At 38.7% G+C, this 13,805-nt stretch overlaps 1 protein-coding gene across 1 annotated transcript in view; it reads right to left on the bottom strand.

The window, feature by feature from the left end:
* LOC119483209 (calcium-activated potassium channel subunit beta-4-like) overlaps window positions 1-13,805 on the bottom strand; it is a 28,376-nt gene that overhangs the window by 6,164 nt on the left and 8,407 nt on the right. The window contains exon 3 of the mRNA XM_037761327.1: window positions 2,632-2,759. Within this exon, the coding sequence (XP_037617255.1) occupies window positions 2,632-2,759 (128 nt within the window). The remainder of the gene's footprint in view (window positions 1-2,631; window positions 2,760-13,805) is intronic.

Below are 13,805 nucleotides of genomic sequence, written 5' to 3'. Positions count from 1 at the left end.
GAGGTAATAAAACAGGTGAGAAATAGGCTCATTTTCTCATAGACTTCTATACAATCAGACCTTTTTAGCAACCAGAGGAGGCGCCCCCTGCTGGCTGTTAGAAAGAATGCAGGTTTAAGGCACTTCAGCATTGGCTTCACTTTTCAGACCCGAAGGTAGCCGCCTGGTTGCACAAATAAAACTGACTTTATTTAAACAGTCATAGAAAAAACAGCAAAGTAAGAGCGACTGGAGAAGAAAATGAGTCACTCCTTGAACTTAGAAGGTCATGTAATACTAATACAGATACTACAGAGTTGCATTTGCAGGTTTCACAGAAGATTGTGGGATATAACCGTCATGCCACCTCTGAAATAACCTCATAAATCAAGTGACTAAGGGTGTTTTTCCTTTCGAGTGCTCCAGTTCTTTTTTCCTCTATAACACAAAATGATATCTTATCTGCAGCATCAACGAGCTCCCACTGGGCTCCTCATTTATGAAGCAGAGTTTCCTCATCCTCATCCTTCTGGTGCAGAGATATAAATAAAGCTAGCCAAGGTCACAGGTAAGCATCGTCGGTGAATAATAGGAGGATTAAGCTGACACGATAAAGGAGATCTCCTTTAATTATCCGTCTCAACAATTTTCAGTCACAGCGTAAGAAAAGAGATGCGCTTCTTAACAGGCCAACATAGCCTGGATAAAAATGAAAAGGCTCTTTAAACATCAGTCAAACTGAGAGAAGATGTTCAGTTTCAGTTGGTACATATGATCAAAATGCTCGGTTAATGACACCCTGGACGTTCCTCAAAATAGAAACACAGGAGTCGGCAGGATCATTTAACCGTAACCACTTTACGTTACGGTCATCAGTTTGAATTATTTCAAGATTGTTTCTGGGAAATTGTTTTTTTTTCTGTCAGTTTGATTTGGCAGATGGTTCTAAACAAGAAGTATCCAGATCCTTTACTTATTTTTCTTCCATCTTTAGGTTATCGGGAGGAACTTTTAACTGGTTATGAAACAATCTCATGTGATGTGATGATGAGATCTCATTGCAGCTTTACTACCCATGGGGATGAAGAGGAGTAAGTAAGTAAGTGGTTAACATTAGTAACAAGATTTGAGTGTTAACCTAACGTTGTAAATGCAAACGTCTACCGCTGAGTCGTTAGCGAGCTTTTACTATAACATCACCGTTAATAACGAACAGTCTAACGTTAGCAGTTAACATTAATAGCTACTGGCGAGCTTAATGTTGCGCCGCTGCGTCTGGCGTGAGGTCAGAGGCCGGTGGCATGTGCTGTGTGAGGTTTAATAAGAACTGTGTGCTACACAAAAGGTGCAGTCAGTTTCATTTTAATTACTGTTCATTGTAACGTTAGCAGGGTATTTTTCTTTCAACTCTCGTCTCCAAATGAATTTGTATCCTATTTTTTTATCCGTATGATCCTATTTTTTCCGGCCCCGGGACAACGGGACGTCCTTAAGCAAGAGCCCTGGTAGACTAGTAGTCTCATTTAGCCACTTGTTAGCAACCACCTTTTTTAAAGGACCCATATCGTGCTCATTTTCAGGATCATACTTGTATTTTGTGTTTCTACTAGAACATGTTTACATGCTGTAATGTTAAAAAAAACCTTTGTTTTCCTCATGCTGTCGGCCTGAATATACCTGTATTTACCATCTGTTTTAAACACTCTGTTTTAGCGCATTTCGACGGAATTACGACGAAATTGCAACAGACATACGTTGCTAGGCAACAGCCTGGGTCCATGTGTACTTCCTGTCAGTTGATGACATTCACATACACTGCAACCAGTAATAAACTGGGACACATTTAGAATGTTTACGTTTAAATCTGTGTAAAGGTTCTAAATATTGTATATTTGTGACATCACAAATGGACAGAAATCCTAACGGTTTAGAACAGTTTCTGAATACGGGCTGTGTGTATTTCCCTGTGGATTGAGCGTTTCGATACTTTCACAGTATCTATATAGGACTTAAGCCTGCTTTATAATAAAAAAAACATGAAAATCTAACTTTTTTTATTATGTGGGACCTTTAAGACATGTAAAAGCTTCAATATTCAGGAATGTGATATTTAGAGATGCATTTTATGTCGAAGAACAAGACGTTAAAATCTCTTCAGCTTGTGTTAACCACAGACCTTATTTCAGGCATCTAACTAAAAACCCACTGACTTATATAATAAAAAAAAGTTTCCAAACGAGCTGCCATGTTGTTCTGGTGTGAAATCCAGAAGCAGACAGCCCACGAGTGAAAGCGTCCAATCAGGTGCCTAGTGCAAAAATGCCTGTGGACACGTACCATCATAGTAGTTTGTAATCTTCTGCAGCAGTAAGCGCTCTTGTGAAAAATGTCCATTTCAAAATGGCTGAAAATGGAGCTATAAGGACTGTTAATAGGAAGTCAATGGGTCACTTCTCCGGGGTCAAAGGTCGCAGGCAGTAAATTGAGGGTTCTGACAAAAAGATGCCCACGTAATGCTGCAGGTTGCAGCACGCCGTCTGTAATCTCCCGCGGTAACAATGATCCGTCTCCGAGGAAAACTTCACAGCATCACACGTCACCCTGTTTCCAATTTATCTGCATCACACCTGGAAATAGACTTTACTGTCTCACCTCCTCTGCTGGTTGAAGAAGCAGGTGAAGGACTGGCTGCTGACCTCTTTGGTGAAGTAATCCTCCCACCACAAAACACTGTCTTTGTTCTTCTGGTTGTCCCGCTCACAGGGAGGGACATACGAACACTGAGGGACAGAAAACAGATCAATATCAGCGTCTTCCAGAGATCAATTAAAACTAATCAACAGTTAAGGGCTTAATTCTCCTGACATTACATATCATTAATTCAGAATTCATTCATTAATTTACGTACGTAACCTAAGTAACTTAACAATTTTCTTAACCCAAATCATGATCTTTTCCTAAACCTAACCAGGTACAGTAGTTTTGTTTCAATTCACAACGTTAGCCATATGTTTAACCCTTGTGCCCATTATACAACGTGCGCCTGATGCAGTAGGACTCTCCAAGGGTATTATGGTGATATACATGTCTTTATTTATCTTAAAATGAAATACATATAAATATTATAAGAATATGGTCCTGCTAATAATTAGATATGCATTGTTTATAACTTCTTGCATTATGAAATTCTTCATTCTTTCAAGTGCAAATCTCAAGTATTAAAAACCGACTGACAGTCTCTATAAAATGACGTGATTATTAGCCAGCAGGGGGCGCTGTAATAGGGTCAAAACAAGGTGACATGTTTGACACTGATTGGCTCAGAGGGGGTCTGCATTGCTCTCTTCTTCTTCACTTTAGTTTTAGTTTCAGCTTCCAAACATCTCACACAGATTCTCGTAGCAGGAGGCTGATTGGTGCCTGGCTGGTTACTGTGGATCAACTGGTTTCCAAGGCGACGGTGTGATTGGTACACAGAAGGGGGGTGGAGGGGGAGTTCTCAACCTAAACTACATCTCAGCTCAACACAATGAACAATATCACATCGAAACGAGAGATGAGACAATACAATGTGTCTCCATCGTAGAAGAAAATCACCAGAGGAACAAAACTGATCCAAAATCTATAAAGTAAACTGACTTCCTGTCTGTACCTCAAAGACCATTGGGTGCTAATGAAGATGTTGCTAAAAGAAGTCTGATTGTATAGAAGTCTATGAGAAAATGAGCCTACTTCTCTCTTGATTTATTACCTCAGTAAACATTGTAAACATGAGTTTATGGTCTCAATCACTAGTTTCAAGTCTTCTTCAATACAGCATGATGTTCATTTAGTAAATTATGGTCCCATTTAGAGCCAAATAGACCATAAAGCAGGGGATGCTTTAGGGCGGTGCTACCTTGAAATTGACAGGTCGCTACCATGGCGTTGTCCCGTCTGGGAGTTGTCCGTGTTTTCATCTTAGAACTTTAATCCTTTCACAGTGTTTTCAATTCATCAAAGTTAATTATAACATTTTGATCGCCTAAAAATGTCTCATTCAGCGTTCGGTTGTACTAAGTTCCACCCTCTAGTGTCACTTCTGGTTCCAAAAAACTATGATGGCAACAGCCAAAAACTGAGATCGCCACAGCCAAAAACCAAGATGGCGACGGCCAAAACTAAGATGGCTCTGGCCAAAAACCAAGATGGCGATGGCCAACAAACCAAGATGGCGACGACCAAAAACCAAGATGGCGACAGCCAAAAACCAAGATGCGACGACCAAAAACCAAGATGGCAACGGCCAGAAACCAAGATGGGCAACGACCAAAAACCAAGATGGCGACAGCCAAAAACCAAGATGGCGATGGCCAAAAACCAAGATGGCGACAACCAAAAACCAAGATGGTGAAGGACAAAAACCAAGATGGCGACGGTCAAAAACCAAGATGGCGACGGCCAAAAACCAAGATGCGACGAACAAAAACCAAGATGGTGAAGGCCAAAATGCCGAATTCGAGGCTTCAAAACGGCAGTCCACAAACCAATGGGTGAAACCCAAACCAAACACTGGCTATAGATAGGGACGTTCACGTTTTCACGTTTTTGTGTCGGTCACCATAGTTCTCCGGTACGCTTGGCACATGGGAGAAGTTTCAGTTGGTTGCAATCTAAAACCACTAGATGCCACCAAATCCTACACACTGTACCTTTAAGTACAATACTTTGTGTTACATTCTACCCCTGGTAGTCTGTTATATGCATGTGGTTACGAAGTGGCCGTGTATAAAGAATAAAATTGGTTATGCCTGTTTTTTCTCCTTGTTAATGGCCTTGGTATAAAAGTAAAGTATAAAGGTAAAATGGACTCACAGGTGTTACTATGGAGAGACATTTGTCCAATAAATGTGTCCAATATTGTAACATATCAGGACATTACTGCCGTCTCACGTAGTCAGTGATAAATGTGACATCCTCGGTGCCGACCACAGACATCTTTTATTTCCTTTCAGCTGTAAAAGTGTTGCTGATGTTTTTATGATCCTGGATTTGTTTTGTCTGATTGGATCTCGTCCAGATTAGTGAAGGTGGAGAGACCGTCTGTCTCTCTGTCTCTCTCTCTCTCTCTGTCTCTCTCTCTCTCTCTCTCTCTCTCTCTCTCTGTGTGTTTCAGGTAATTGTCAGCTCACTAACCCGCTCAGCTCAGCAGCCATTCATCCCCAACACCATTCATCACACAGCCAATCAAATGCGCCTCGCCCCATGATGTCATAAGTGGGTCGCCCTGCCGGATGATTGCGGTTGCTATGCCAACAGGCTGAGGGTACAATTATGTTTGTTTGTGTGTGTGTGTGTGTGTGTGTGTGTGTGTGTTTTGGTTCCTAATAAATGGCCTAAATGAGATCACTGTAGAGTGTGTTGACATGTGGAGGGTTTTCTGAGACGACAGGATGAACACACTGATCAGGATGCTGTAACAGTCTGAACACCATTTAAATTCTACTCTCAAGTGGTGGTGTTATTACTGCAGCTTTTTGATATTCAAAGCAGGGACACTGATGTATTTGAAGTGGTTTTTGGGGGGATTTGGTTTGATAATCCTTCTGTTAATAAAGTCATACAAATGAGACATGATTGTGTCTCTGTGTTTTGTTTGTGGTATTTACACGTTTGTCAGTTGTAGATTGTTTGTTTTATGTGCTACACTTTGTACCTGTTGTGAAAAAAGTTAAATGTTGTTATAAACCTGACGAAAACAACACATATGATGATGATATTCATATGTTTAGTATGTTTTAAAAGTACAGTGTGTAGGATTTGGCATCTAGCTGTGAGGTTGCAGATTGCAACCAAGTCAAACTTCTCCCGTGTGCCAAGCATAGAATGTATAGAATAACTAGACATATCACCGTGACGTCATATATTGGTTTTGAAGCCTCGAGTTCGGCATTTTGGCCGTCACCATCTTGGTTTTTGTTCGTCGCCATCTTAGTTTTTGGCCGTTGCCATCTTGGTTTTTGGCCGTCGTCATCTTCGTATTTGGCCGTCGCCAACTTGGTTTTTGTCCGTCACCATCTTCATATTTTGCCATCACCCATTGGTTTGTGTACTACGGTTTTGAAGCCGAGTTCGGCATTTTGACCGTCGTCATCTTGGTTTTTGTTCGTCGCCATCTTGGCTTCTTAGTTATTGCCATGTTGGTTTTTGGCTGTCACCATCTTGGTTTTTGGTATTCGTCATCTAGGTTTTTGCCCATCGCCATCTTGTTTTTTACACGAGAGTACAACTGGTGACCAAAAAAGTTATAATTAACTTTCATGAACTGAAACCACACTGTGAAAGGGTTAAAGTTCTAAGATAAAAAAACACAGACAACTCCCAGATAACGCCGTGGTAGCGACCTGTCAATCACAAGGTAGTCATACAGTATATACAAAACCAAGACGGCGATGGCTAAAAACCAAGATGGCTACTGCCAAAAAGCCAAGATGGCGACGGACAAAAACCAAGATGGCGACGGCCAGAATGCCAAACTCGAGGCTTCAAAACCGTAGTACACAAACTACTGGGTGACATCACAGTGACTACGTCCACTTCTTATATACAAAACAAAGATTGCGATGGCCAAAAACCAAGAGGCCAACAGCAAAAATGTCAAACTCGAGGCTTCAAAACCGTAGTAAACAAACCAGTAGACCACGTCCACTTCTTCTATAGAGTCTCTGGGTAACAATACTGAACACAGCTCTTAAACTACACACTACATGTCTGTATTAATCTCTCATAATTTGCCACCTTCATAAAGACTAAATCCAGACACTAAAAGGTAAGAATATGATGATATTAACCATCCAGACTGTCTGCTGACATTATCAGAGCGAGGCGGTGTTGCTGTCACACAACCTTATTATGAATTTAAATAGATAATCAGGATGTTTTGTTTTCAGTGACCTGCTGCTGCCTTTCTGTCCGACTCCGACTCTGCTCACAGCTAAACAGATTAACACAAGGCCACATCGACCTGTCTGTCTCTCTGTCTGTTTACCTGTCTGTCCACCTGTCTGTCTCTCATCCTCTGGAGGCTGGATGAACAGGACAGAGATGAATCTGCAGGTCAGTGTGTGTTTTTCCTACTAACTGAGAGAAGCTCAGCTGCATCCTAACAAGATCGTTTCCTCTACTAAACTAAAAATAAAACGTATAATGTTGATGTATCAGTAATACTTTAACTACATATTACCGATTATACTGACATACTTTTACTGAAGGAACATTTTCGATGCAGGACCTTTACTTGTAGTGGAGTATTTCACAGTGGTATTAGTACTTTTACTGAAGTAAAGGAGCTGAATACTCCTCTCCGGGCTATGAGCATCAACTAACAAGCAAATACAAAAGAAGCAGACAGGAGTAGCGGCACGGAAGCTAAGTAATGTACTCCTGCGGACGCCACATTAGTTCAGATCAGAAAGTCACACAATAACACAAACTAACTAACCGACGGACGCAGCGGTAGACCAGCAACTCCCGTGTTCTGAGAGGGAAAATTACTGTTTTTGTGAATGGAGTCTGGTGCCTTTGAAGACAGTGACGTGACAGCTTCAATTCCCCGTCAGAAAGAACCGTCTGACGGCGAGGTAAAGCAATGAAAATATTCTAAATATAGCGTACACTTAAACTGACATTGACTTTTTAGGTGTCTAAAATCTGTTTTACTGAAGCCGTTACGTATCGCTCTCTTCAAAGCCACCAGACTCCATTCACAAAAACAGCAATTTTCCCTCTCAGAACACGGGAGTATACATACAACCCCACTTCTTTCAGTTATTTCCAAACTGATCACAGCTAATGATGATTTATTGATTAGCTTACTGTGGTAACCTCACTGCTTTCTGCTACGAACGTAGACGGACCCGCCCCTTTAAGTTTATGCTAATACTTTTGTACTTTTAACTTGAGTAAGATCTCGAATGCAGGACTTTTACTTGTAACAGAGTATTTCTACACCGAAGTACTGCTACTTTTATAGTAAAGGATACAGCAACATGTTGCTTTAAGAATAATTTGAATGGAAGAGGATGGGAGTGAAGCAGAGGGAGACAGAGGCTCCTGGCTGGGCAGGGACTCACCGACGGCCCCCCTGACGTCCTGGAGCTCATTACAGTTAATTAGTTAACACACACACACACACACACGCACACACACACGGGCATTAATGTCGTCATCCCTCGCTGATTAAGTGATTTCTTCCCCTTGAAGAAACACATGCTCTCATAAATTAATAATTCTTTGTGCTGACCTTTTCAGATGATTTGTTGTGTTTCTGTATTATTTCTCCCCTCTATGAACAGAGTGAGGACATTTTAAATGATTCATTTGGGATCAGAGTTCATTGTTAATATTAAAATAACAGTGGAAGTTTTAGGGGGGTGTCAGTCATGCGGAGCAGCGCTGCCCTCTGGTTACCCACCGCTCCTGTCATTTACATTTATAACATAATTAAGTCATAAACGAGGAAATTACTCTGCGAGTAATTGGCTGAAACCACCCACCTGCCTCCATCTCCTCTCTTCCTTCCTCTCTCTCGCTCTCCTTCTCTATTCACCAGTTTACTGATGATTTACTCTTTAAATAACAGGAACCGAGGCTCTAAACAATCTGCTTTACAGAAGTTGTGTTTCTGGAGTCGATCTGGTTATTGATCAGTACACGGAGAGTAATCCTCAACATAAAGGCAACATCTGGATAGTGTGTTGAGCTTTTACTCATCTCGTCCAAACCAGCTTCAGTTTGTTGTTAACACTACAGCATTTATTTATGCAGTGGATCGAACACACACACACACACACACACACGCCTCAGGATGCCGTCATTAGTTGCGGGAACAGAAAAGCACTCTGTGTAAATACAGCAAGGGCCGATTGAATGGTGTGTGTGCTGGTAAAGTAAAATACACGCACACACACGCACACGCACACGCACGCACACACACACACACACACACACACACACACACACACACACACACACACACACACACACACAATTCAATCCATTTCTGGTTTAATGGAGACTGCCAAGCCGAGCTAGACTACATTAGTATTGTGTGTGTGTGTGTGTGTGTGTATTTGATGGAGAGCCAGGGGAACATTATGAGCTCAGAGTAATAAACTGCAAACAGCCTCACCGAGAATACAATAACAACTTTCCATTTAATTTATAGTAAAAACAAAACAAAACGAAACACATAAAAATGTAAAAAAAAGAAAATCTGGTGCTTTGCTCACGTGGTCCATGTGGGGACTTGAACCGATGACCCATGACATCCCAAAATGGCTTAATAATTTCTAATAATTATACAAATCTGTCAATAACAACAATCTTCAATCTACAAGAAATGCTGTTTATTAAAAAGTGCTGGTGTCAAAAAAAATTATATTGTTTGTTTATAATATAAACAGACACTTTGTAAACTGTCTAAAAGCAGCTTTTAATTTTTTTCTATTTTGAGTTTTTGAATTTGTGTATTCTTTATTTATGTATTTAGTTTTACATTTTTAAATCTTTTATTTTTTTACTTTTTGTTTTAATTTTTATAAATTATTATGTTATCTTGTATTCTTAATTAATTTATTTTTAATTATTTTAAACTTCAAAGCATTTTTTCTTTTCTTCTTTTCTAATTTTATTTTAATTGTTTTTTTTTTACATTATTATTGTATTTTTGTATTCTTAATTCATTTTGATTTAATTTTCAATCCTTTTAACCTCTTTAAAACATTTTTCTTTTTTACATTTACTTTTTATTTTAATTTCACACATTATTATTTTGTTTTGTATTTTTTGTATTCTGAATTTATTTTGTATTTATTTTTAATTCTTTTAAACTTTTTTTCTTTTCTAACTTTCCTTTTTACATTATTATTTTATTTGTAATTTTTTTTATTCTTAATTTATTTTAAATTATCTTAATCTTTCAAAAACGTTTTCCTTTATTCTTTAATAATTATATTTTTTTAGATTATAATTTTATTTTGTATACTTAATTTAATTTTTTTCATTTATTTTCAATTAATTTAATCTATATAAAACATTTGTTCTTTTCTTCTTTTCTAATTTTCTTTTAATATTTTTACATTATTATTTAATTTTGTATTTATTTTTTGCCCTCAGTGAAACCACATACACATTCTTGAGTTCTTGGTGAGTACAAGGTTATTATTACTGATAGTAATTATGTCAAAAACTACTGAAATACGTATTTTGACGGACATGTGACGTTCTTCTTTCACAGTTTCTAAATAACTTTGCAGGGACTCATGTTTGGAGTTTTAAAGTCACTGTGAGAGACAAACGAGACAAAAGACAAACAGGAACCATTTGTTTTCACACCTACTGGGTCCAAAGAACACAAGGCTTCATTACATAGTGCGTGCATGAACACACACCGGTTACACTAACACACACACAGATACCAATGTGTACACCCACACACACACACACACACACAGAAGTTTGATCTGTTTGTCACATTTTAATTAAAGCAGCAGATTTGAGTCGTTATCTGATCAGAAACACCAGCTTATCTGTACACACACACACACACGCAAACACACACACACACACACACACACACTGCAGCAGCTCAGCCGTGTGTAAAAACTCCATTTATTATTATCATTTTTTGTTCGTACAAAATGAAATGAACTCCTGACCTCAATAACGAGAGACGGTTCAGGAGGTGTGTATCACTGGTTGTGTGTATTAGTGTGTATGTGCATGTTCTGGGAGATTATCAAAGATGTGACTCGTCTGCTCAGGTCCACAAAGAGACATGTTGGTGCCGTTTATTAAAAGACTTAATTTGTTTTTAAATCTCAGAACCGTCTCTTTATGCTGCAGCTAACTGCACTCAGGTAGTTAACTGTATTTTATTATGACTCCCAAACAGCTCTAGAGACAATTATTTTACAGCTCAGTTCATTTTCTCATCAGCGTGACACAGGAACTGAAAACTTTTATCTACAGAACTCTTCCTACAAAGTCAGCGGTGTAATAAACAGCCAGAGTGAACTCAGAATGGGGCAAAAATAGCCAAAATATGAAAATATATGTAAAAAAATATGTAACTCTGCTGTACCTGCAAAGTGTTTACTTATACCACAACATGGTATATTGACGGCTGATGGATGGACTAAAAATACTGATTAAACATTATTTTCCTGTTTCAAACTGCCTTTTACATTTGGTCTTGAGTGGAAAGATGGGATGGGACACAATTCAATTCAACTCAACTTTATTGAAATTATAGTTGCACCCATTGAAATAAAGTCGTTCTTTCGACTATATTTTTTAGCAAGAGTAAAGAAAGACAGACACTATGGTAAAAGCTCGGTGTATGAAGGCAGCTTAATAATCCTCTTTTCATTTTTCTATTTTAAATTGTTTTAATTTGTTTAATAGTTCTTTTTGATTTTACTTTTTTAAAATATATTTTTATTTTAATTTTTAAATGTATCTATTTATTTTTAATTATTTTAATGTTTTGTAAAACATTTTCCTTTCTTCTTTTTTAATTTTAATTTTACTTTTAATTTAATTTTTAACATTATTGTTTTATTTAGTATGTTTGTGATCTACATTTATTTTTTACTTCATTCTTAATTCTTTTAATCTATTTTAAAACGGTTCCTTTCTTCTTTTTAAATTTTCCTTTTTTATTTATTTATTTTTTATATTCTGTATTTTGTGTTCTTAATTTATTATTTTGATTCGTTTTTAATTCTTTTAAAATTCCTTTCTTTTTATTTTCCTTTTAATTTATTTTTTCACATTATTTTAATTTTTGAATTCTTAATCTATTTTTTATTTATTATTAATTCTTTTAATCTTTTTAAAACTTTTTTCTTTTCTTATGTTTTCTTTCCTAGTTATTATTTCTTAATCTATGTATGTATTTTTTAATATGTTTTTATTTCTTATTTTATTTCTTTTGTTTTACTTTTTTAAATTATTTTCTTTTCTTACATTTTTTAGATAATAAAAAAAGGAAAATAAAATCCTCTTTTCATTGCACAGAAAAACAGTGTGAACACTACAGTAAGTCAAAGTTGATCCTCGACCTGTAAGGTAGTAATCTTAATGTTTGCATTTGTTTTCTCTTCTAAAGTAGTTTATCTAACCTGTCGGTTTGTTTCCCAGACGTCAGTTGTTTTTATAACTGACAGAAATGACAGACAAAACGACCAAAATAAGACCCACGTCGTAATAAAGCGGACTGATCCTTTAAATGGACTATTTGTAACTTTCAGAAATGCTTGTTAACAGCGACACCTGTGGCTGTTAAGTCAACGAAAGTCAGTGTCGGGTTCGCGCTTGCTCGCTCTAAATCAGGGGTCTCAAACTCGCGGCCCGCGGGCCAATTGCGGCCCGCAAGACGATATTTTGTGGCCCCCACCTTGATATGAAAGTGTAATGTTAGTGCGGCCCGCTTTTTTTTTTTTTTTTTTTTTTTTTTATAAAGTTTTTTTTTTGGGGGCATTTTTTCATTTTTATTGACAGGACAGTGGATAAAGTCTTGGAAAGGGGGGAGAGAGAGAGTGGATGCGGAAAGGGCCACAGGCCGGATTCGAACCCGGGCCGCCGCGGTCAGGACCAAGTCTTGTTACATGGGCGCCCGCTCTACCAACTGAGCTAACCAGGCGCCCTCGGCCCGCGAGTTTTATGTGAATGGCAGTTTGCCGTGGAAGGTCCCTTTGTTGCGCGAGCCCGGGCTGAACGAACCTACCAATCACAGTGGGGTATATGGCTCCCGAGGATGGGCAATCGGCCGGGCTTGATGCAAGCAGAGAAACATTTCACAACAACTATGGCGGCGCCCGTGTAACATCGCATAAGCTTGATTAAAGCTTGATTTATACTTCTGCATTGAATCGACGCCGTAGCCTGACGTGCACCTCTCCAGAAATGTAACTACACGTCGCGGCGACGCAGACCGCAACATCTGTGATTGGTCCAGTCTCTCAGCGATGCTGAACCCCGGACAACCACAGAAAGTTCTACTTCTCTCTGCCTCCATCTTTTCAATGTTTGTTCACACAAATCCACTCAGATATATGTTCTCTTTTCGGCGTTGCAGTAATGTCAGTAAAAGTTCTGTGGTTCAACAGTTATTAGCTCCAACTCCGCTCAGTTTCTGTTTGTAGTACAAGAAGAAGAAGGAAACTCATAGAGACGCCGCCGCCAACTAGCGGTTTGGTGGTGTAATTGCAGAGCAACACAAACACAGCAGGCACAACTTTATTGCGGAGTGACACCAAGTGGAATGAATATATATCTTGTCACACAGTCCCAATCATGTCTTTTTCAAAGCCTGCAGTGAAGAGAAAGGTTGGTGACGAGCACAGACAATTTCAGGAAAAGTGGGAGACGCAATAGAGGCCATGTTCAGAAGAACCGTTCATGTTCTTCAATGTTCCATTCATGTTCAGGACAGTTCATGTTCAGAAGAACCGTTCATGTTCAGAAGAACCCATTCAAGTTAAAGAACTGTTAATAATGACGTTTGAGCAGATTGTTTTTTTTTTAACAAAGCTTTTTTTGTGGAATACCTGATGCGGCCCAGCCTCACCCAGACTCTGCCTCCAGCGGCCCCCAGGTAAATTGAGTTTGAGACCACTGCTCTAAATAGACATGAACGAGCATCGCTCAACACAGTGAGGCGACACATGTCAGCTAAAACAACAATATCACTCTATATTTCAGCTGCAGTAATGGTAGCTGACCAGACGAAGGTTTCACCATGAATCAATGCTAATCCTAATGTTGGCTGCCCCGGAGGCTGA

Source organism: Sebastes umbrosus, chromosome 23 (assembly GCF_015220745.1).
Source record: "Sebastes umbrosus isolate fSebUmb1 chromosome 23, fSebUmb1.pri, whole genome shotgun sequence".
NCBI classification, from domain to species: Eukaryota; Metazoa; Chordata; class Actinopteri; order Perciformes; family Sebastidae; genus Sebastes; species Sebastes umbrosus.
Note: the sequence above shows the minus strand (reverse complement) of the source record. Positions and strands in the feature narration are given on the sequence as shown.